Here is a 24,909-nt window from a genome sequence, read left to right on the forward strand (position 1 = left end):
TTATTCAGAAATAACTAACATACATGACTATGTAAATTTAAGGCATACAGCATGATGGTTTGATTTACATATATTGTGAAAATTTTTACCTTGTATTAAAAAGCGTTCAAACAATTTCATATTTTTAATTTGGTAAAGGGGAAAGAATTCAGAGAGGAGATAGAATAGCAATTATGAACTGTGATTAAATCCTGCAGAGTCCAAAATCATGAATTTAAAACAACCAACAGATATTATTCTGAGCCAAGGACAGTTCTAATGGATTCCGGCCAGTTAAAGTCGAGGTAAGTGGTCAAGGTTCCTTGTTACCTCTGGATTCCTTCTAGATCCATAGGGCTCCAAGATGAAAGTGGGGGGAGAAGAGAAGGAAGGACCTAGAAGATGATGATTAAACATTCAGTAAGAGGAGAATGATTACATGAATAATAGCACCGTCATACAATGAAGTACTACGCAGCTATTAGAAATTGTGGCATGGAAGAATAATGACAATGGCTACTGTTCCCAAAACAACAAGCACATTATAAAAGACACAGAAAAGAAGAAAGCCTACAAGAAGCAATAGAAAAAGATGAAGAGTAGGAATCTCAGCATGGTTGGATTAAGGATAAATTTTTTTATTCTTTATGCCTGCTTCCTCATTTTCAGTGCTTCACATATGTGACATATTACTTAAATTTTTTTATTTAAAAAAGGGAAATGCTGACAGAAAAGGGAGAAGAAAACAACAATAATAAAGCACTCATAGCAGAAGGAAGGCAAGTGTTAGCACCTGTGCAATGAATGTGCTGCATTCCTCTGATGGAGAAAGTGCCTGCACTTGGCAATTTGGTGCTTTATATTATAGAGCCAGCAAACTTCAATTTAAAACTATAGCCAATGTGCTGGAAGCAGCAGTCTCTACTGAAGGTTAAAAAAAAGAACACTCTGGATGCAGGCCTCAGCATGTAGCCACCACTAAGGCAAACTGAAATCGTTTCTCACCTGAAAGTAATTATGGTATGTACTGTAACTCGTATCAAAGAGAGTAGGGTGGATACAAGAAGTCTCTAATGACACTAAAAAAAAAAAAAAAAAAAAAAAGCACCCTTTAATTTTTAAGATCAACAGTCTGTGGGGCGAAATGCCTTCAGCCCACTCCTCAGCTGCAAGTGCAACTCACAGGGAATTCTGATCCAGACATGAAACCATGTGGATCAGGGAAATCATAGCACTGAAAGGTTCAATAACAAAAAAACAGGAGCCTCACATTTAGCTGCTAAAACAAAGACCTTTGAACACTGTTTATCCATCCTTTCCAGGATGAGAATTCCTTTTTCATAACAAAAAGTTTCCTAATTCCCCATTCACAGTACTTGTAGCTTTTCCTACTGACAGACTGAAAAAAGATATAACCAAGAAGGCCTACAACAAATTCAGAAAATATTTAAATGACTTGTATGCCATCAATCACAATAGTATCCATAGCTATTCTGGGAACACATCAATATGAATGTTTTTGGAATACAGATTGGAAGAACCCTTTGACAATTTTGAAAGCTCCCAGGGGTTAAAGGTTTACATGTTGAGAACCACTGCTGCAAAGCATATAATATATAATGAACGAAGACCATAATCTCGAGAACTTTATCTTTCCCAAGGTTATCACTTGAAATACAACTATCACACACTTATAAAAGAAATACACAATTTCATGGTGAGGTGCTAAGCAGAAGAAATGAAAACAGCTATGAATGAGTCACACACTGTGGGCACGGAAGTGCGTGTGGCACTTCTGAGCCCACGGGTTTCTTCTGTTGGCTCTGTGACAGAGGTTTAGCATAGAAGTAGGGACATGAGAACCCTGATATGGAGGGGAGGGGGTTCTTGTCTAAAAAGTATGGGATAAAGGTGCCTTCTCTTTCCTTATAAAGCCTTCCTGTGTCATTAGGCTGCCCGCCCCCAACCCCAAAGAAACAGGGGTGGCCCATAAGTGCCAAAAGAATAATTGTCTGGGCTTTGCATGCTGAAATTGACTTGGCAAGCTCTCCACCTCACAAAGAACACAAAGAGCTTAGTTTAGTCTGTGTGTAAATGCTTCACAATCATTACCAAAACATCCAAAGCAACATGCTCAAGGGAGGGTAATGAAGCTTTGTCTCTCCCCCTTAGTTGTAAGCTTCTGATATCCATTTATTTACTTATAACTCCTAGCAGCAGCCAACCTCCTCGATCAACATGCACTCTTGGCTGCCTTGGGCACTTCCCAACAAAGGGCTATATGGAAGCACACATGGTGGGTAAAAACCCCAAGCTCAATCTATCCCAACCCCATGGACTCTGGAGCATCTGAAGTCTAGATCTATTCAACAGAGCTGGAATGGGGGCTCTGTACTAAACAAAGAGCACTGAAAAGCACTCCTTCATACAGATAATGGGCCTAGAAGCTTCAGAAACGGCTTGGTTGACCCATATAGCAGAGGACATGAGGAGAGCCCAGATGTCAATTTGAAGAATCCTGAAAGCAGTTTGATCCAAACTTACAGGGTCTAGTCAAAGCCACACTACCCAGGGCAAGTGTGGCTGCATGTGGTTTTCCTGATGCTTTCTGATGCTCCTTCATGCAGACCTCCAGCCTTATTAACAACTTCTTTCCTACCACCTAGAATAAGTTGAATAATGGAGAGGAGCAAAGGAGCATGACCTTAATTCACACTGTGCCCTCATTTCAGACCAAGTCCAGACATTTTTTTTCTCTCTTCCTGGTGCTATGTTCTCCTGTCCTATCACCTTGTCATGATGCAGGTCCTTTGAGCTGACTGACCTTTTCAATTTTGCTGACGTAGTCAAAATTGTACCATGAATGCTGAGAAGGTGTGTCTCCCATGTTTAAACAGAGCATTATTCCAAATGAGAAAGAATTCAGGCAATAGAATGTAGGCTTGCAAAGACTGGGTGGGCTCTGAAGCCAATTGGAATTCCTGCTGTGTCACTTACCAGTTCTGTGGTCTGAAGCGGATAGACTTAACCTCTTGAAACTCTCCCATAAAGCACAGACTACAAGTACCTGCCTGATAGTGCATGCAAAAAAGGGAATAATGAGTATAAAGTGCCTTAGCACAGTGCCCAGCCACAAGATAGTAAGTTTTGTGTTGCTGCTGTGTAATGCTGTGTTAGAAATGATTTTAAAAGTCATGTTGGTAGAAGAGACATGCTAATGAGAACATGGGTAAGCATACCTTTTTGAATCAGTGCTCTTCATCACCTTGTGAGGAATAGTTATGGCCAGTTGGGACCAAGAAGCCAGTCACTTTATGTTAAGCCCCTCCAAACTGCCAGGATCATAATTCCCTATTGCCTCTCTGCTAAATAACAGGCACCAGTTCCTGGCCAAACCCAATTTCTTCAGTTTGCCACTCTCCAGCTTGGCAAGGCACGAAATTACTCACTCTCTGAAAATACCAGTTTAGCATTGACTAAAAGAACTACCCCTGTTCAGCAAGTAAGGCTGAGTAATATACTCTCCTCATGATGCTAAAATCCATTAGTTATTTCTTATCTCATCATAAGAGGGAAGGCATATGCGATGAACCAACAGATAAAATTGTATAATTGTATCTCCACCAGGATGTTTTACATTCCTGTCATATGCCAGGCACTGGGCATAGTACTTCACACACATGATCTCACATCTTCCCAATAACCCTGCAAGACAGAGTCCTAAAGAAATGAAGTAAATTGGGTCAAACTGCACAGCATGCAGTGATGGAGGCAGTGCTGTGATTCAGCCTGGCTGGCCCCAAAGACTGTGCTCCTCGTCCTCCCGTACACCATGCTATTTCCTACTATTTTGCTTATATTGGGATTCTAAAGAACAACCAGAAGCTCTAGGACACCAAAGATTTGATACGTAACTAGAGTAGATGGAATACTAAAAACAAAACAAAAGCCCTAATTTATAAATTCAAACATGTCGTTTTGTCAAAGATTTTCCTTTATAAAGCTTATTCTGAAAGAGTGCCACGGCTGACATACACTGGAAATGTCTTCAAAACCCTTTCAAAGGCCACGTACAAAAGCTAACCCCATTATTTTAAGGTCACATTTGGTTCCTTGACCAAAAACAGTATTAATTGACCCAAACTCTGACTTGATTCACTAGATTTGGTTTCAAAAACTTTTCCCCATTATCAGAAGTCAAATTCAGTTTTCAATGGACCAGAATTTGCCATAGCTGAGGGATATTCCAAAATAAAAAACTAAAAAGTGGAGTTCCAAAACTGTTCTGACCAGTGTCAACGCTGTTAAAATGAGGTCACAGCAACTTTCTCCTCTTTGAAATAATTTTTGCTTTGCTCCTGGGATATAGCCCACTTTTCGGCTTCCCTGTCTGCCTGACACACAATCCTTGATGCCTCCTTTCTTTTTTTTTTTTTTTCACATTGCACTCTTTTTTTTTCTTTCTAAAAAGAATCATTTCTTAAAATGTTTATGCATCCAATACTATGTTGTCCCTGATGCTTTCTTTTTAAATCTTTTATTATGAACATTCCCGAATATACAAAAAGTACGAAGAATATAGTAAAGCCCATGTACCCATCCCCATCTTCAACAATCCTCAAAACCTTGTCATATTTACTTTACTTTACACCATGCTTTTATTTTTCCTGGAGTACTTAAAAGTAAAGCCCAGGATATTATGTCATTTCACACTTAGATACTTCATTAGGTATCTGGAGAAATAAAAAAAAGACATTCTCCCATATAAATACAATGCCATCAATACATATAACAAAATTAACAATAACTTCTTAACATCATCTCTTAACATCATCTAATACATAGTCCACATTCAAATTTCCTTGGTCTTCTTTTTTTATACCCCAGGGATAATCACATCAACTACTACTAAGGTAACCTTTTATTGCTTTGTTAATGACTTTCAAGGCTTCGTCTCATTCATCCTTTTTTCTCTTCTGAAAAAAGCCTCTAAAATGTGAAAGCAGTGTGACTGAATAAATTAGTCTCTTCTTCCAAAAAAAAAATTTTTAAACATATCATTATACTTTGAAAATATTTTCCTATGTTATTAAATATTCTTTGAAAATTTGACTTTTGCTGGTGGCCTAAATGGCCAGTACTGTATATTCCATGGATTTATTTAATTATTCTCTACTATTTGTTGGATACTTTGTTGTTTCATCTTCATTACTATGAACAGCCCTGTGGTGAACAGCCTTACACGTGCCCAAGGTTCACCTTTCTATCCTCACCTTTCACCAATGGACACCTCCTTGGCTTCAGCCATAAGGATGATTTGATACTCACTACATGCTGTGTTTTTCATCTATCTTCAATCTGTACATATGACTTGGACACCTATCCTCCAAGGCCCAACTTCCCTCTGAGGTGCTTTCACTGAGTCCCTTTGGTGGAGTAGTCATTTCCTCTCAAATGCTCCCAAAACACTTTGTACAGTGGACATGATTTATAGTATTTATTGGTATTTTGTATTTAATCATGAACCTATATTTTTACCACACTAAGCTGTGTACTTCTCAACACTTCAGTTTTTTTTTCTGTAAAACAAGCAGAATAATACTAACTCCATGTATCTGAATTTTTAAAAAGAGGTAAAGAATAGAAAGTATGAATCATATCATTTGGCAGAGAACTGGAGTTTTACAAAAGTCAGTTTCCTTCTTTTCCTCTAATAAGAGAAATTATAAATGTGTCAGACTACACTTCTATGCCTGGGAGGCAAGGAGTTAAACTTCCCCCAAATTACAGGAAGATATACTGAGCACAGGGAAATGTTGGGAAAGGGGAAGTAAAATCACTACAAGGTTGAACACAGCTCAGGGACTTTACCAGTTGCAACATTTTTCTCTATAACAATCTCTCTACTCTAGTCACTATTCTAGTCACAGGTCCTTAGATAAAAGAATAGAAAAGAAAAAAGTCATGTTAAAATCTACAGACGTGAACTTTCGATCTCTGAACCTCTTGTTCACCTCTGAGCTCTTTATTATGCTGGGTTGGTCTAGCCAAGAGAAGCCCTTAAAGGCATTCTCAGGCCTATAGTCACCTAGTGGGTAAAGAAAAGGTTGAGAAAAATAAAATTTGTGGGAGACTTTGGGTACTCTCAAAGATGCATTTGTATCTTTTAGGATTCATATCTTCCCAGAGCTGGAAGAAATAGGAGTCGGTTTCCGAAAATGTACTGTTGCTGTGGAAACATCAACAGAGCTGTAGGCAAGATCTGGATTCTGGGGCTGGCTCTAGGCATGACCATGGGCACATCAGTTAACCTCCCTGGGCCTCAGCTGCAGAATAAGGGATCTGACAAAACTCGTTCCAAGAGCCAAAGGGACAAAAATTCAAAGAGAATAGGAAGGTTAAATGACTGGCTCAATATCACTGTACTTCTAAGAAAAACCAGAGAACAGAGTTGGAAAAAATATGAAAAGTGATGTAGTTTGAAAACTGTTAAAAGAATCATATGATTTTCAAGAGCTCTGACCTAGTGCTGTGAGTGTGGCATTTAGAAATGTATTTAAAGCTAATCTGGACTATATTTAAATAATTTTCTTTTTCTGTTCTATTCCACAAAGATCTGGAAAACATTCCCAACCCTGTGTCAACCTTAAATGAGAAAAGAATCTTTAAAGAGCCACTGATTTGTAATGGAAAATTTGGATAAATCAACTATTTATACTCTGAGATTTTTATATTTCTTTTTGTCCTTTCTTCAGAACACACAGCTAAGAAAAGCCATGATGTAAGTCTGCTCTATTAGACCTCATTGGCAGACTGTTTATTCTGTATCTACAGTGTAGCAGCTTTTCTGACTACAGCACTTAGTGGACAAGCAACCAAAGAACAAGCTTTTTTTTTTTTTTTTTTTAAAGATTTTATTTATTTATTTGACAGAGATAGAGATAGCCAGCAAGAGAGGGAACACAAGCAGGGGGAGTGGGAGAGGAAGAAGGAGGCTCATAGCGGAGGAGCCTGATGTGGGGCTCGATCCCAGAACGCCGGGATCACACCCTGAGCCGAAGGCAGATGCTCAACTGCTGTGCCACCCAGGCGCCCCAACCAAAGAACAAGCTTAAAACAACAACAACAACAACAACAACAACAAAAAGTGTGAGCTTTGATTAATTTAGCATGAGCCTGGAGAGAAAGAGGTGTCAGAAGGCCTAAGTTTGCATCATCTTTGATCCAAATTTATTAGCCAAAGTTATTTAAGTTTTCTGAATCTCATACTCCTTATACTGCAAAACAGGATAATCACCTATCTACTCATGTATCAAGCAATGTACACATGAAAGTATTATTATAAGCACTCACCTGATAAGCTAAACTGGAATAAGTCTTCAATAAATGTCTACTATCAAATTTCTAGATCTACACTTAAAATTCAAATTGAAATCCAACATCAGAAGAACTACTGAGATCTTCCCTAAATATATACACTCACCAATTCACTACTTTCATTGTGTTTAATATCTGGGAAATTACGCCCGACTATTTCATGCATTTCTTTAAGAAACAACCTGGCCTAATGAAGAGTAGGTAGGTCTAATGGGGTATAATCAAAATGTGTGTGTGAGACCATATGCTGGGTGACAGACTAGGCAACTTGGTATGAGAAGTCATTGAAGAAGCTGAGAATGTTTCATTTGGAAAAAAGAATAGAGCCCTTCCCATTGAACGAAGAATGGTGTGACACAAGGAATAGCCTTGTTTGATTTAGCTCTGGAGGCAAAAGCAGGATAAATGCATGAAGTTCCTGGGAGTTGGATTTCAGCTCACAAGGAAGTACTTTCTGACACTTAGAGCTGCATAACAACTGAGCAGGTGGTAAGAGAAAACACTGATTGCTGGCTACTGTGGTGGGGATGGATGAGATGACTACTACACTGCCTTCTAAACCTTATATTTGATTCTTCTCTTTCTGTGACTTTGACTTTCTATGAGGACACAGAATTGTTGGGAATATGGGCCTGAATCCCCCCACCCCGACCTCCAACTTCCATTCCTGTCTCTGAAGCCTTGTCCATGCTCTCCCTACAAGGAAAAATACCATTAAGGAAATGTTTCAATGACTTTTACTGAAAATAGAAGGAAAAAAAAAAAATAAAGGGGCCAATGCTAAATTAGGTTATCTGGTTTTCAATGTGTCTTTTTTTAGCCATCAGATAGCTTTACTGCAGTTGGCTGAATTTAGTGTCTTCAAATGTGGGTGGCTAGGGCAATAAAAGGAAAGAAATTTTTATTTTTTATTTTAAGAGAAACCAAATAAAATACTCAACAAGATTTTTTTCCCTAATGTGGCCATGCTAGCACAACCTGGCTGTTTTGCAACTGGGCACTATTAACATCTATTTATAGCCAGTATTTTCATAGATGAATCACATTTACCATGAGACAGTTAATATTAAGGGCTCAACCAGCTCTGCTGGGAACCCCATAATCTTACTACATCTCTTTCCATTCCCCTTTGAGGGAACTAAGTTATAGCTGAATAGTTCCATGCAGAAAGATGGGAAATCCAAGTGGAAATGTAAAGCTAGCAGACAGCATGTTCCCTAAATTAAGCAAAGTACGGGATGTTAAATACATTCAAATTTTAGGCCCTGGATCACTGCCAGCTCTGTCCCTTGGAGATGAGCATCCTACAGTTAGCACAGGCTCACTCTGCATTATGTAGCCATCTTGTCATCAGAATAATTCACCTCAAATTTCCTACTGAACCGAATTTAAATGACACTGCTACATACAAGATGTCACATACATAAAATCAGAACTAATGATTGTTAAATACGCTGTCAAATAAACAGATGGCATACAGTGTATCTTCAGTTCATTTTATGTGTGTATGTGGGAAGGTGGGGGTAAGGGAGGCCTAAGGTCAGGGTATATATGATCAAACATTTTTAAAATTCAGTGACATTAACTGGAGATTTCTGGTAAGTCCTGGGGATCTAGAGTCACTTCTTCACACAGTGTGTGCACATACACCCACACTCTGTACTTTGTATAGGCACCGGCACTACCTTGATACTGATAGTCATTTGTCTTTGATATCTCCTGTAAGAGTCTCCACCCTTAATTTACCTTTACCAAGCCTTTTCTTAACAGCATTTACTTCAGGCTAAAACTCTAAGATTAAATAAGGTAAAACAAAGCACTTAAAACAACTGCACTTGGCCTGTGGTAAGAGGTCTATACATATGAGCTACTTACTAGTTTCTCAGTACAGGCATACATCAGAGATTCAGGTTCAGTTCCAGATCACCCTAATAAAGGGAATATTGCAATAAAGTGAGTCAAATAAATTTTCTGGTGTTCCAGTTTACATTATACTGTAATCTATTAAGTGTGTAGTAGCATTATGTCTAAAAAAAATAATGTATACACCTTAATTAAAAAATACTTTATTTATTGCTAAAAAAGGCTAACCATCATCTGAGCTTTCAGCGAGTTGTAATCTTTTTGCTGGTGGAAGGTCTTGCCTCAATGTTGATGGCTGCTGACTGACCAGGACGGTAGTTTCTGAAGGCTGGGATTGCTGTGGTAATTTCTTAAAATAAGACAACAATGCACTCTTCCTTTTATGAAGGATTTCTCTCTAGCAGGTGATGTTGTTTGACAGCATTTTACCCACATTAGAATTTCTTTCAAAATTAGAGTTAATCCTTTCAAATCTGCTGCTTTATCAACTAAGTTTATGAAATATTCTAAATCCTTTGTTGTCATTACAACAATCTTCACAGCATCTTCACTAGGAGTAGATTTTATCTCCAGAAACCACTTTCTTTGCTCATCCGTAAGAAGCAACTCATCAGCAGTGAAAGTTTTATCATGAGCTTGCAGCAATTCAGTCACTTCTTCAGATGCCACTTCTAATTCTACTTGCTGTTTCCACCACATCTGCAGTTGCTTCCTCTACTAAAGTCTTGAACTTCTCAAAGTCATCCATGAGGGTTGTAATCGACTTCTTCCAAATTCTTGTTAATGTTGATACCCTCTTCTCATTAATGATGAATGTTCTTGATGGTGTTCAGAAGGTTTTCAATGTACTTTGCCCATATTCATCAGGGGAATCACTAAATAGGGCAGCTATAGTCTTACAAAATCTATCTCTTAAATAATAAGACTTGAAAGTCAAAATTACTCCTTGATCAGGGGTACCTGGGTGGCTCGGTTAAGTGTCTGGCTCTTGATTTTGGCTCAGGCTATCAACTCAGGGTCCTGGGATAGAGCCCCACATTGGGCTCCCCACTCAGCAGGGAGTCTGCTTCTCTCCCTCTCCCTCTGCCCCTCCCCTGCTCACACTTTCTCTAAAAGTAAATAAATCTTTAAAAAAAAATTACTCCTTGATTCATGGGCTGCAGAATGGATGCTGTGTTAGCAGGTATGAAAACAACAATCATCTCATTGCACATCTCCATCAGAGCTCTTGGGTGACCAGATGCAGTGTCAATGAACAGTCATATGTTTTCCCCCCCCTTCATTTCTTTTTTTAAGGTTTCATTTATTTGACAGAGAGAGAGACACAGCGAGAGAGGGAACACAAGCAGGGTGAGTGGGAGAGGGAGATGCAGGCTTCCTGCCGAGTGGGGAGCCCCGGTGAGGGATTCCATGCCAGGACCCCAGGATCATGACCCAAGCTGAAGTCAGACGCTTAACAACTGAGCCACCTAGTCGTGCCAAGAGCATGACTCTTGATCTCGGGGTGGTGAGTTCGAGCCCCATGTTGGGTGCAGAGATTACTTAAAAAATAAAATCTGAAAAAAAAAATGCCATTCCAGTCAAAGCCTTGGTAATAGAACCAAACTTTCCAATGGTGTCTTGTTACAAGGAAAACAAGATTCCCACTGAACTTATGCAAATAATTTATAATTGCCATAAAAGAAATAAAAATATTTTATGATTGCCCTAAAAGAATCCTGGAGGGTTACAGGTATGGAGAAAAGGTAAGTATTTGAATTTGTTTACAAAAGAACATTTTTATCAAATTTCTGTAAGTTGTAGATATCTTTTTTTTTAAAGATTTTATTTATTTATTTATTTATTTATTTATTTATTTATTTATTTCAGAGACCAACAGACAGATAGTGAGAGAGAGCATGAGCAGGAAGGAGAGGGAGAAGCAGGCTCCCCACTGAGCAGGGAGCCCAACGACGTGGGGCTCCATCCCAGGACCCTGGGATCGGGACCAGAGCCGAAGGCAGACACTCAACTGACTGAGCCACCCAGGCGCCCCTGCAGATATCTTAATAGAAAAAATTTCCTTAAATGTGGAAAAGCAAACTTGGGGGGGGGGGAACAACAGTGTTTTGAACAGGAGTCATTAAAAACGCTCACCTTTTTTCTTAAAAACAAACAAACAAAAACCCAATCATCATTTTCCTGAATTCATTCAGTTCCACGTTATTACTTTTTGTTCTGTTTAAATGCAGCTTTTTCATAAGTTCTGGAAATTCATAGTTTAGTTTTATGATCTTAAGGTTACCAGAAACCTGTATTTGTCAAAGGTCCTTTTTGTGAATCTTCCTGAAGCTGAACTATATTTTGCAAGAGCATCAGAACAGTAACTGTAAAGAACACAAGAGTCAAAAATGGACATGGATATTGTATGAAACCAGAAAAGACCCCGAATAGCCAAAGGAATGTTGAAAAAGAAAACCAAAACCGGTGGCATCACAATTCTGGACTTCAAGATCAATGACAAAGCTGTAATCATCAAGACAGTGTGGTACTGGTACAAAAACAGACACACAGATCAACTGAACAGTCATATTTTGAAAGGAATCTCTTTTTATGAGCAGTAGGTCTCAACAGTGGGCTTAAAACATTAAGTAAACCATGTTGTCAACAGACGTGCTACCATCCAGGCTTTTTTATTCCATTTATAGCATAATTCTTAAGGGCCCTAGGAATTTTTGGAATGGTAAATAAGCACTGGTTTCAACTTAAAGTCACCAGCTGTAGTAGCCCTTAAAAGAGTCAGCTTGTCCTTTGAAGTTTTTAAAGCCAGGCATTGATTTCTCCTTCCTAGCTATGAAGGTCCTAGATGGCATCTTCTTCCAATAGAAGGCTGTTTCATCTCCACTGAAAATCTGATGTTCAGTGCAGCCACCTTCATTAGTGATCTTAGCTAGATCTTCTGGACAATTTGCTGCGTCACCTGGCACTTTTATGTTATGGAGATGGTTTCTTTCCTTAAACCTCATGAACCATCTACTAGCCTCCAACTTTTCTTCTGCAGCTTCCTCACCTCTCTCAGTCTTTAGAGAATTCAAACAAGTTAGTGCCTTGTTCTCGACAAGGTTTTGACTCACCAAAAGGTTGTGGGCTGGCGTAATCTTCTAACTAGACCACTAAAACTTTCTCCATATCAGCAATATGGCTGTTTTGTTTCCTTATCAATTCATGTGTTCACTAGAGTAAGCACTTTAAATTTTCTTCACGAACTTTTCTTTTGCATTCACAACTTGACTAACTGTTTGGCACAGGGGCCTAGGTTTCAGCCTTTCCGTTTGCAACATGCCTTCCTCACTAAGCTTAGTCATTCTATAGAGATACATGCAATACTTCCTTTCACTTGAATACTTAGAGGCCATTATAGTGTTACTACTGGATAAATTTCAATACTGTGCCTCAGAGAATAGGGAGACCTCAGGACAGGGAGACAGAGAAATGGCTGATTGGTGGAGCAGTCAGGACACACACAACATACACTGATTGAGTTCATCATGGGTGTGGGTTAGAGCTGCCCCCAAATAATTACAATACTAACATCAAAGATCACTGACCACAGATCACCATAATAATATAATTGTTATGAAAAGGCCTGAAATATTGCAAGAATTACCAAAATGTGACCATGAGACATAAAGTAACTGCTATTAGAAAAATAGTGCCAATAGACTTTCTCAACAGAGGTGCCACAAACCTTCAACTTGTAAAAAGTGCAGTATCTGCAAAGCACAATAAATGAAGTGCAACAAAAAGAGGTACACCTGATACTGTTTTTCTAACTTTCTAGCCAGATGAATCATCTTTACAATGAAGCAGTTCCTACTCAGAGCCAACCAGCTCTGCTGAGGATTGCATGATTCAATCATTCAGTGAATTCCTGCTGATGTACAAATCTGTTGGGAACTAGGAATACAGACATAAACAGGGACTTTGCTCACAAAGCATGAATAATAAATCTATTATACCAGGTACCCTTACTTCCATTTTGTATTTGAAGGCTCAGGGAGGTTTAGTAACCACGTGTGGTCTAGACAGAGCTAACTTATTGAAGCTATGATTTAAGCCCAGACCTTTGTAATTCCACAATCTCATACTCCTTCTATTATGCTCTGCCTATGCCATACCCAGGTATAAAAATAAACTAGAACAAATTACCTAGCACAATACCTGTACAGTAGGTACTTCGTAAATGTTTGTGAATAACTTAATGCTGAACTAGGATTTTTTCCTTTACTATGTGTGTCTTCTTATAAGATCCTAAATAGACAGAGCATAGTAATTTGCTGGGCACTTTGGGTCCAGTCTGCCCAAGTTAGGATGTGCTACTTTCTAGCTGTATGAGCTCAGCAAATTACCTAACAGCTACAAGCCTCAGTCTTCTCCTCTGCAAAATGAGGATGAATAACAGTTTTGTGAAGACTAACTGAGTTAATCAAAGGAAAGCATTTAGAACAGGCCTATATTTGGTAAATACGGAATAAGCTATCGCTATTACTATTATTTTCTTCCCTAAGTTGGAGTTTTGATCAGCTAACTCAGTATCATAGTAAGTGATCAAGACCAAAAATAATTTCATTTATTGAGGCTTTTCCTTTATACAAGTAAAATGTCCTCTTTTCCAACATTCAAAGAGGAAAATAAACAGGTACATGGAGACAAAATTATGTCTAAACAGCACCGGGTGATTATGTATAGTAAGCATTTTTTGATATCTAAAATTAGTAAAGAATGATTAAGAAAAATCAACATTTATTTATTTATTTTTTGTGCTTGTATTGGGTTTATTTATTTTTTTAATAATATTTTTTATTATATTATGTTAGTCACCATACAGTACGTCCCTAGTTTTTGATGTAAAGTTCCATGATTCATTACTTGCGTATAACACCCAGTGCACCATGCAATACGTGCCCTCCTTACTACCCGTCACCAGCCTATCCCATTCCCCCCACCCCCTCCTCTCTGAAGCCCTTAGTTTGTTTCCCAGAGTCCACAGTCTCTCATGGTTCATTCCCCCTTCTATTTAACCCCCCCTTTCTTCTCCCCTTTATTCTCCTACCGATCGGTAGGAGAAGAAAGAAAATTTAATTTTTATAATAAGGAGTTGGCTAGAAGTTTGTGTGTATTGGAAGCTGAATAAGCCACTATTTACATTTGGCTATTTCCTTAACTAAATTAAGTAAATAGCTGCAAATTCTTTACTTGTCCTTCTCCTGCATAGACACATCCTTACCAAAGATCCACCATGATTTCAACCAGCTTAAACCCAAGAAAAACTGACCGAGGTCACCACATAGGAAAACAAAACAGAATCTGCTTCTCAGGGCCAAATGAACTGTATTTGTATCCATAGATACAACACAACAGAGAATCACAGAGTTCCAAAGTGGGAAGCCCCAGGACCTCGGAGATCATCTAGTCTCAAGCCCCAATCCTACTGTCAGGGGATCTGTTAGGGCGTGAGGAACAGGATAGAGGTCAAGGGAAAGAACCCCTGGTCCTTGTTCCAGCCTAAATGATCTCTTAGGGCCAACCTAGCCCAACATCCTCATTTTATAAGTGACAACCCAGAGTCTGGCTAATTAAAAGCAGAGCTGAGATCAGAAGCCAGGTTTCCTGAATCCCAGTCTATCACTCTCTTACACTCCTGAGGGCTGCCATTCTATGGCTATGATAGTCACAGATAATGTGTTGCACTGTGTTAAACTGACAACTAAGCAGGATTTCTCTTTCCAAAACCATTAGACATTATGTTACTGCTAGCACTTTATGAAAAGAGCAAGGCATCATTATTTCGTATAAACAAAAGCAACTTTCCATTCCTTTTTTTGGGGGGGGGGAGGGTAACCTGAAAATCCCAAACCACTGTTGCTATTACAAAATATTTCTTTTCCTCAGTACACACCCCTGGGCAAAGCACAGATGCATTAAAATTTTGCCAAGACAAACAATGAAGTCACTGATAATATAAAGCATGAAGTATCATGAAATTCATGTCTTTGTTTTCTTCCTCTCCATACTTAATTACTTCTCATTACTGATCATTTTGTGGTTGTTGGCACAAGGGCAAGGAAACTCCACCACTGTAAACATGTGGAGACATATAACACCTCAGTAGACCAGAAGTCTGCACACGATGACCTGTTCACAAATCCAATGTGCATGCCGTCAAGAATGTTGATGCCACCAACCCCAGCCCCCAAAGAGGATTATCAGTCTTCGAAAAACTCTAATCACTTTAAAAAAGAATAAGCAAAGTATCAAAATATTTTAGGTCATTCCTTTTTATCATTTATAAATATCATCATTACCAAAGCACTTGTGGTTTCCTGAAAGATTTCACCTAACCCACCTCAAAATGAGTCAAAGGAAGCTGGGATATATATACAGAGTTTCATTCAAGTTTTCTGTAGCAGCTCGGCTTGCCTTTAACTCAAAGGGTACTTATGAGAAATGCTTATTAAACTACTTTTCTTAATAGAAGCTTACACTATCTTGTAATTCTGGAAGGCACACCTTGGGTAAAATTAATCCAGAGGAATCCTTATTGATTAGCAGAAGAATACAAGTTGATTCTTATTAATAGACTACTGTTGGGGCACCTGGGAGGCTCAGTAGGTTAAGTGTCTGACTTTGGCTCAGGTCATGATCTCAGGGTCCTGGGATTAAGCCCTGGGCTCCTTGCTCTTCGGGGAGTCTGCTTGTCTCTCTTCCTCTGCCCCTCCCCTGCTCATGCTCAAGCGTTCTCCCTTTCTCTCAAATAAATAATTTTTTTTAAAAAAAGGGCTATTGCTCCCCATACGAATATGTGGGTAAGAGAAAGCACAGGAATACACAATAGAAATCATTAACGCCCCCCCCTCACAAAACCTTATGCTTCCAAGAAACTGAAAGAAGTAAAGCATATTTTACCCCTTTTAACTAGACATTTAGGGGCGCCTGGGTGGCTCAGTTGGTTAAGCATTTGACTCTTGATCTCAGGTCTTGATCTCAGGGTTGTGAGCTCAAGCCCTGGGTTGCGCTCCATGCTGGGTGTGGAGCCTACTTAAAAACGACAACAACAACAAAAGAAAAACTAGACATTTATTCAATTTTCATGAAAATCTGAATCTGTAAGTGTTGTACACCTACAGTTTTTAAAAAATGGCTGTAGTTGACTTCCCAACTCTTTCTATTCCTCTGCAATGTGACCTTGCAGCTCCAACAATCAAGAGGTGAAATCTCTGACTCCACTTCTTGAATTGGGGTTGGCCTTGTGACGTTCTCTTGACAATAAGAACATGGCCTTAAAATTTCAGCTGTCATACTCTTGAAATGCTGCCCTGAGACCACCATGTGGGGAACCCTTGTCTAGCCTATCAGAGGTTGAGAGCCCATGTGGAGCAGAGATAAGATGATCCAGCTGAGGTCTACTAGTCCAAATAGCTGACAGACAGAAATGTGAATAAGCCCATCTTAGACCATCAAGGCCTAGGTGAGCTTCAAGATGACGTAAGCTGCAGAATGAACCACAAAATTTTTAACTATTGGTATTTAGCCACCACCTAAATTTTGATGTAGGCCACAAAGTAGAAGAAGAAACCAGTCGCCTTGTGGAATACCCATGATGTATGAAACATCAGGTCAAATACCCTATGGGAGACCTAAATAAATGGAGATTAATAACAGAAGAAATGGGTGGCCCTGTCCTTCATGGGTGAATGTATCTATAAATGAAGTGGCACTTAATATTTACCTGTTTTACCAATTTTTTAGTATATGTGTTGTTGAAGCTAGCACAATATCTGTTTTAAATATATCTAGTCTATGTTAAGAACCTGCCATTATTCCTACAGGCCAGAACAAGGGTCTTCCTGGAATGTTCAAGACAACCCAGTGGGGTAGGAAAAAATAATTAGATATGTTTATTTTTTAATTACTATTTTTCATTTTCATTTTTGGATGTTTTCATATCATACACTATATGCATGTTTTCATAAGGTACATAGCATAATATATAAACATTATTTATATATACATAAATATACATATAATGGGGTTTTCCACAGTCGTATCTCCCACAGATCCTCAACCTTCCATCCCTATACAAAAAATATACTTTTCTATGCTTTGCTTTTCTCAAATAAATGAATTCTTCCTTGGCTATCTAGGGAAGAATCTGTGATAACTACTATCACAGATCATTGTTCATCTGTACTGTAATTACTTAGCAAGACTTTAAGCATGTTTCAGATAGGGTGTCTATATTCATTCCAGGCAATGTGTCTGTAACTGTTTGTCTTTGGCAGTACAGGACAATGCATTATGGCATGATTTTTAGAGTACAGGTTCTGGAGCCAGGTTGCCTGGATTGAGATCCCAGTTCTGCCAGTTATTAGCTGTGCAAACTTAGAAAAACAATTCTCAGCTGAAAATTAGCACTGGGATTATTTCCTTAAGAATTGTCTTTTAACTATAACCTCTTTTTTTTAATTTTAATGTTTTTTTAATTATATTATGTTAGTTACCATACAGTACATCCCTGGTTTCTGATGTAAAGTTTGATGATTCATTAGTTGCATATAACACCCAGTGCACCATGCAATAAGTGCCCTCCTTACTACCCATCACCAGTCTATCCCATTCTCCCACATCCCTTCCCCTCTGAAGCCCTCAGTTTGTTTCTCAGAGTCCATAGTCTCTCATGTTTCATTCCCCCTTCTGATTATCCCCCTTTCTTTATCCCTTTCTTCCCCTAGCGATCTTCCTAGTTGTTATGTTCCATAGATGAGAGAAATCATATAATAATTGTCTTTCTCTGCTTGACTTATTTCACTTAGCATTATCTCCTCCAGTGCCATCCATGTTGCAGCAAATGTTGAGAACTCGTTCTTTCTGATAGCTGAGTAATATTCCATTGTATATATGGACCACAACTTCTTAATCCAGTCATCTGTTGAAGGGCATCTCGGTTCCTTCCACGATTTGGCTATTGTGGACAATGCTGCTATGAACATTGGGGTGCATATGGCCCTTCTCTTCATTACGTCTGTATCTTTGGGGTAAATACCCAGTAGTGCAATGGCTGGGTCATAGGGTAGCTCAATTTTTAACTTTTTAAGGGACCTCCACACTGTTTTCCAGAGTAGCTGTACCAACTTGCATTCCCACCAACAATGTAGGAGGGATCCCCTTTCTGCACATCCTCTCCAGCAATTGTTGTTTCTTGCCTTGTCAATTTTTGCTATTCTAACTGGTGTAAGGTGGTATCTTAGTGTGGTTTTGATTTGAATTTCCCTGATGGCTAATGATTTTGAACATTTTTTCATGTGTCTGTTAGCCATTTCTATGTCATCATTGGAAAAGTGTCTGTTCATATCTTCTGCCCATTTTATGATTTGTTTATTTGTTTCTCACATATTGAGTTTGAGAAGTTCTTTGTAGATCTTGGATACCAGTATTTTTTCTGTATCATCATTTGCAAATATCTTCTCCCATTCCGTGGGCTGCCTCTTAGTTTTTTTTGACTGTTTCCTTGGCTGTGCAGAAGCTTTTTATCTTGATGAAGTCCCTCAAGTTCATTTTATCTTTTGTTTCTCTTGCCATTGGAGATGTGTCTTGAAAAAGGTTGCTTTGGCCGATGTCGTAGAGATTGCTGCCTATGTTCTCCTCTAGGATTTTGATGGATTCCTGTCTCACATCGAGGTCTTTCATCCATTTGGAGTTTATCTTTGTGTATGGTGTGAGAGCGAGGTCACGTTTCATTCTTTTGCATGTAGCTGTCCAATTTTGCCAGCACCATTTATTGAAGAGACTGTCTTTTTTCCACTGGATGTGTTTTCCTGCTTTATCAAAGATTAGTTGCCCAAAGAGCCGAGGGTCCATTTCTGGGTTCTCTATTCTGTTCCATTGGTCTATGTGTCTGTTTTTGTGCCAGTACCATGCTGTCTTTGTGATCACAGCTTTGTAGTACAGCTCGAAATCCAGCATTGTGATGCCCCCAGCTTTGTTTTTCCCTTGGCGATTTGGGGCCTTTTCTGGTTCCATACAAATTTAATGCCTATTTGTTTCGGTTCTTTGAAAAATGTCATCGGTATTTTGATCGGGATAGCACTGAAAGTGTAGATTGCTCTGGGTAGCATGGACATTTTAACTATGTTAATTCTTCTGATCCATGAGCATGGAATATTTTTCCATCTTTTTGTGTCTTCCTCAATGTCTTTCAAGAGTGATTTATAGTTTCTAGAATATAGATCCTTTACGTCTCTGGTTAAGTTAATTCCAAGGTAACGTATGGTGTTTGGTGCTATTGTAAATGGGATGGATTCCCTAATTTCTCTTTCTTCAGTCTCATTATTCGTGTAGAGAAATGCAACTGATTTCTGAGAATTGATTTGGTATCCTGCCACATTACTGAATTGCTCTATAACTTCTAATAGTTTGGGCGTGGATTCTTTTGGGTTTTCCATATAGAGTATCATGTCATCTGTGAAGAGAGACAGTTTGACTTCTTCCTTGCCGATTTGGATACCTTTTATCCCTTTTTGTTGTCTGATTGCTGTTGCAAGGACTTCTAGTACTTTGTTGAATAATAGTGGCGAGAGTGGGCATCCTTGTAGTGTTCCTGATCTTAAGGGAAAGGCTTCCAGCTTTTCCCCATTGAGAATATTTGCTGTAGGCTTTTCATAGATGGCTTTTATGAGATTGAGAAATGTACCCTCTATTCCTACACTCTGAAGGGTTTTAATCAGGAAAGGATGCTGTATTTTGTCAAATGCTTTTTCTGGATCAATTGAGAGGATCATATGGTTCCTGAGTCTTGTTGATATGATGTATCATGCTGATCGATTTGCGAATGTTGAACCACGCTTGCATCCCAGGTATGAATCCCACTTGGTCATGATGGATAATCCTTTTAATGTAGTATTGGATTCTATTAGCCAGGATCTTGTTTAACTATAACCTCTTTCTTGGTGGAAATCATCAGACCTCGTTTACTGCACATCCACATGAAGCATTTAGATTTCTGTGGATTTCTATAAGATGAAGATCCACAAATCCATCTCTTCTAAATACACTATTCATAGCCTATGCTAGAAGAAAGGCATACTGGCAAGAATTATTATATCTCAAAGGGAAAAGGGGTTATTGACATCACCTCCCTATGTCCCTCACGTCACAACTAGGGATACTGGGCTCACAAAGGGTCAATGTTTTAACTAAGTTCCACAGCTGATTTGTGACTGAGTTCTTTTCATTTGACTTCTGTCTAGTTCAGTGCACTTCTCATTAACCCAGTTTTAGGAATTTTTTCTATAAACCTTTTGAGTAAAAGTGTATCATTTGTATTAAGGGAAGTAAGGAAGCCATACCACAAATAACCAATTTAGTACATGACACACAGTGGACTTTCAATAAATGCTTGGTGCAGTATGAGTGGAGGGATGAACAAAGCCTAGCTGGCTGGCTCAGAAGTCCTCACGGTTTCTAAACTATTCTGACACTCAGGGCTCTCAAGTGGTGCCAGCAGTCTGGGGCTGTTGAGAATCACTTCCCTCTCTCTCTTTTTTAAGATTTATTTATTTATTTATCTGAGAGAGAAAGTGACTGTGTGCACTTGAAGTGGGGGAGGGGCAGTGGGAGAAGGAGAGAGAGAATTCTCAAGCAGACTCCCCACTAAGCATGGACGTGGAGCCTGACATGGGGCTTGATCCCACTACCCTGGGATCATGGCCTGAGTCGAAATCAAGAGTCAGATGCCTAACTGACTGAGCCACCCAGGTGCCCCTGGTAAGAATCACTTATTAAACAGAGTACCCAGCAAAAACACAAAGCTATTCTTTCAATCTTTTTCTTTTTCCTTCTGTATTCATACTTCACATCTCATTAGATGAAAGAGATAATTGAATATACTTGCTTTTCTTCTTGAATTTTCCCCCTAACTATAAAGGTAATATAGATTCACTTTACAATTTTGGTAATAAAAATAAAGTTAATAATAATGTTAATAAAAGATAATATTTATTTAGAGTGCTAATTTTATACCAGTCATGTTGCAGACACTTGACATGTGTTGACATGTAATCCTCATAGCAACTTTAGGTTACAAACATTCTACTACTCTTATCCCCATTGTATAGATGAGAAAAGTGAAGCATAGAGGTAGTAAGTTACTTGCCCAAAGTTTTACAGCTAATAAATAATGGAGTAGGGATTTAAACTCAGGGAGTATGGTCCTAGAGTCCGTGGTCTTCACACTCTTTTATACTGCCACTGATCAAGTTTTGGTTTCTAATGCAAATTATGAGAAAAGAAAAACTAATTTAAAATTTGATAAATTTGACTAAATTAAAATCTAAAATTTCCATACCATAAAATACAATAAATAAAGTGAAAATGTAAGCTACAGACCAGAAAAGGTAATAGTAAAACATATAATCAACAAAATGGTAATTGTATATAATATGTAAAGAAATTCTACAAATCTGTAAGAGAGAGAGACAACCAACACAAAAGAAAAATGAGCAAAGATCATGAACAAGCAATTTATGAAGAAACCTAAATGGCCTTTCAACACAAAAAAGGATGCCCATCTCACTAAAAATTATAGGATGCAAATTAAATATATACAATGGAATATTAAAAAGTCAGATACCATTTCATTTATCAAAATGGGAAAAACTATAAATTCAATAATAGGAAGTGTTGATGAAGATATGAAACAATACTCTGCTGTCAATTGGTATTCCGCTTAGAGGAGCAATAATCCCTAGTAATGTTGAGAGAACACATACTTCACAGTCCTAAAATCCCACTCCTATGTCCTAAAGAATATTCCCAGAGAAATGCATGTACATAGGAAAAAAATGTAATATTCATTGAAGCATTTTTTCTAATACTGAAAAATAAACTCTTTAAACATTCATTGAGAGTAAAATGTATAAGTAAATGGTGGACTAGTCACATAATGAAATACTATATAGCAATCAAAATATACAAACTAAAGTAAAATGGAACAAGGAAGAATCTAGAAAATACAGAATGAAAAAGCATGTTTCAGCAATATATATTCAATATGCTATTTAGATGAGGTTTGAAAATATGCAAATCTCCATACTACATATTGTTCAGCAATATATATATACACATGTTTAAAAAAAGTATAAAACATGTATGGGAATACATACCAAATTCAAGATAGTTACTTTTGGGGTGGGAAGCATAGAGAATAGGTTAAGGAAGAGATAAACAGGGAGCTTCAACTGTATCTATAATACTTCACATTAAAAAATTGTTTTCTAACATATACAGTAAATTAAGATTTTATGAATTTGTGTGGTAGCATGTAGTGGTTCATTATACTTCCCACACTTTACTGTATGCTTTAGTTTTACAGATCTTTGAAGAAATACTATTTTTTTAATATATATATTTTTATTTTTAAGTAATCTCTATACCCAATGTGAAGCTTGAACTCACAACCCCAAGATCAAGAGTCACACATTCCATTGACTGAGCCAGCCAAGTGTCCCAGCAATATTATCTTTTTAAAGAAATATTATTATAGACTGTATGGGGAAAAAAAGAAATATTATAACCTAAAAGCAAGGCACTAAGATTATAAAAGTTTCAAGATTTTAGGAGTAAAATTAATACTCTGTACACCATTAAAGTAGACTATAAGCTCAATTGATATTTGTCTTTTCATTAAAACTCAAAGGTGGAACAATTTTTCTTGCTCTTATAAATTAATTTGGATAATTATATAATCAGATGTGAGCTAATGTGTCCCTCAAATATGAATTTATTTTGTTTCCATAATGGCCAACTACTATAGGCAGGATTGCTCCTATTTTGAAGATGAGTGTCCTAGCTATAAATCCTTGATGTATCCAAGGACAGATCTGTAATTTTAGCAGAATGTCAGGGATATAGCCAGGGACCAAGCCTTCATTCCTTTAATACTAGACTTTATTGTCAAAACAAAGTAACCCAACAGATTTTCTAGCAGTAATTCTGATGCTTCTGTTTTAAAGCACCAAAGACTAAGAAATTTCAAAAAAAATTTTAAAACTTCCAAAGGAAATACTATAATGTGAATCTGCAGAAAGTTAGAACAATTAGCAAATTTACCATTTTACAATTATGTTAAGTACATCTTAACTCAAGTAAACACTTAGGCTGTGGTCAGAAGTATGACCTGGATGCCTGACTTGAAATACTTGGTGGATGAAGTTCAAATATAGTCTGTTTACCCATGGACATAGTGGCCTTAATCAAAGCAGAACACCTTTTTTAAAATGTTGATTTTAAAAACAGAAGTGTAAATAAAACTGTGATTTATGAATCTACTAATGCTGTTCTCTGCTGTAGACCTCAGAAAGATCGAGTCTTTGGCTGTAGTAAATACAGAAAGAGTGCAGACCTGTTAAAGCAGTAATAGGTCCCCATATTAAAACTCTACTTCCATTAAGAGGTACAAATTGTTTTCCTTCTTTCCAGGCTTTAAAGAATGCGTTCCAGAAGCAATGACACAGAGGGCTCAGCCCAAAAGCAATTTCCAAGACATAGTAAAGACCATGGTTTCCAAGGGCCTGAGGACATGAAGCAGAAACAGCAAGACGAAGACCCCACCAGTGAGTCAGATGCAATTCTTCCCTGTCCTAAGTCACACGGTGGTATCGGTCATGACGGAGAAGACCTCTCAAGAGATGACCTATTATTTCTTCTGAGCATTCTGGAAGGAGAGCTGCAGGTCAGCTGGGTTAGAATTATCTCCAAGTTCAAAGAGAAGGCTGCTTGTGAGTTTGGTGTGTATGCTGCCATGGAAATAGATTAGCTGTGGTTCATACCTGTATGTAGATGAAAGAAAGTACACATATACAGAATTCTCTTCTGCCAACTGAAAGGGCAATTAATCATATCTGAAAGGGCTGTCATTATGACATGCAACTGGCATGCATCATGTGAAAGATCACATCCTCTGCCCATGCTGCTCATGAGCTTCAGTACACAGGCATGTATGAGTAACAGTGACTTCCAGATTGGCTTAAATAACAAGAGGCACATTTATACCCCATGTAAATTGGCTCCTAGACCTGCCCTAACATTATTAACCTACATAAAAAACTAAAAACAGCTACCACACATATAGGAAAGTCTTATTTCCTACCCCTTAAAATGCAAATGTCAGTCCAATTAAGGGTATCATGTTAACTACTTCAAACAATAAAAAATGTTGGGTCCCCTCAGTGTTGTATACTGCTCATGTTGAAAACAGTATTAACGTGTAATTAGATTATAAGAAGGATGAAGGGACATAATTTTACTGCCTTTTGTAAAAGGTGCTATAAACAAATATGATTTGTTTATATTTGAAATATAAGGAAAAAAACCACTCAACTCTCAGAAGAAATCACTTTCAGAAACTGCTGGTAGATAAAGCAAGCTTTCTGAAATGGCTTTTGTTCCTACAGGCTCGAGATGAAGTCATAGGCATTTTGAAGGCTGAAAAAATGGACTTGGCTTTGCTGGAAGCTCAGTATGGTTTTGTCACTCCAAAAAAGGTGTTAGAGGCTCTCCAGCGAGATGCTTTTCAAGCAAAATCTGCCCCTTGGCAGGAGGACATCTATGAAAAACCAATGAATGAGGTATGTATCACATCAGGGCTGTGCACCT

At 38.1% G+C, this 24,909-nt stretch overlaps 2 protein-coding genes across 21 annotated transcripts in view; one reads left to right on the plus strand and one right to left on the minus strand.

The window, feature by feature from the left end:
* CMSS1 (cms1 ribosomal small subunit homolog) overlaps positions 1-24,909 on the minus strand; it is a 382,651-nt gene that overhangs the window by 241,617 nt on the left and 116,125 nt on the right. The window contains exon 1 of one of the 4 annotated variants that reach the window (XM_057306732.1): positions 9,232-9,270. The exons of the other annotated variants lie outside the window; for them this stretch is intronic. Within the exon in view, the coding sequence (XP_057162715.1) occupies positions 9,232-9,255 (24 nt within the window). The 5' untranslated portion in view covers positions 9,256-9,270. Of the gene's footprint in view, positions 1-9,231; positions 9,271-24,909 lie in introns of those variants that run through there. 4 annotated transcript variants of the gene reach the window in all.
* Positions 1-24,909, plus strand: part of FILIP1L (filamin A interacting protein 1 like) — a 291,835-nt gene that overhangs the window by 156,760 nt on the left and 110,166 nt on the right. For 8 of the 17 annotated variants that reach the window (XM_044381439.3, XM_048215270.2, XM_044381459.3 and 5 more), the window contains 2 exons: positions 23,734-23,986; positions 24,708-24,881. In XM_044381439.3, coding sequence (XP_044237374.2) covers positions 23,744-23,986; positions 24,708-24,881 — 417 coding nt within the window. In that variant the 5' untranslated portion in view covers positions 23,734-23,743. Of the gene's footprint in view, positions 1-202; positions 285-11,088; positions 11,819-17,087; positions 17,133-23,733; positions 23,987-24,707; positions 24,882-24,909 lie in introns of those variants that run through there. The other 9 variants (XM_044381485.3, XM_057306725.1, XM_057306728.1 and 6 more) reach the window with 5 other exon arrangements.

Source organism: Ursus arctos, unplaced genomic scaffold (assembly GCF_023065955.2).
Source record: "Ursus arctos isolate Adak ecotype North America unplaced genomic scaffold, UrsArc2.0 scaffold_4, whole genome shotgun sequence".
NCBI lineage: Eukaryota > Metazoa > Chordata > Mammalia > Carnivora > Ursidae > Ursus > Ursus arctos.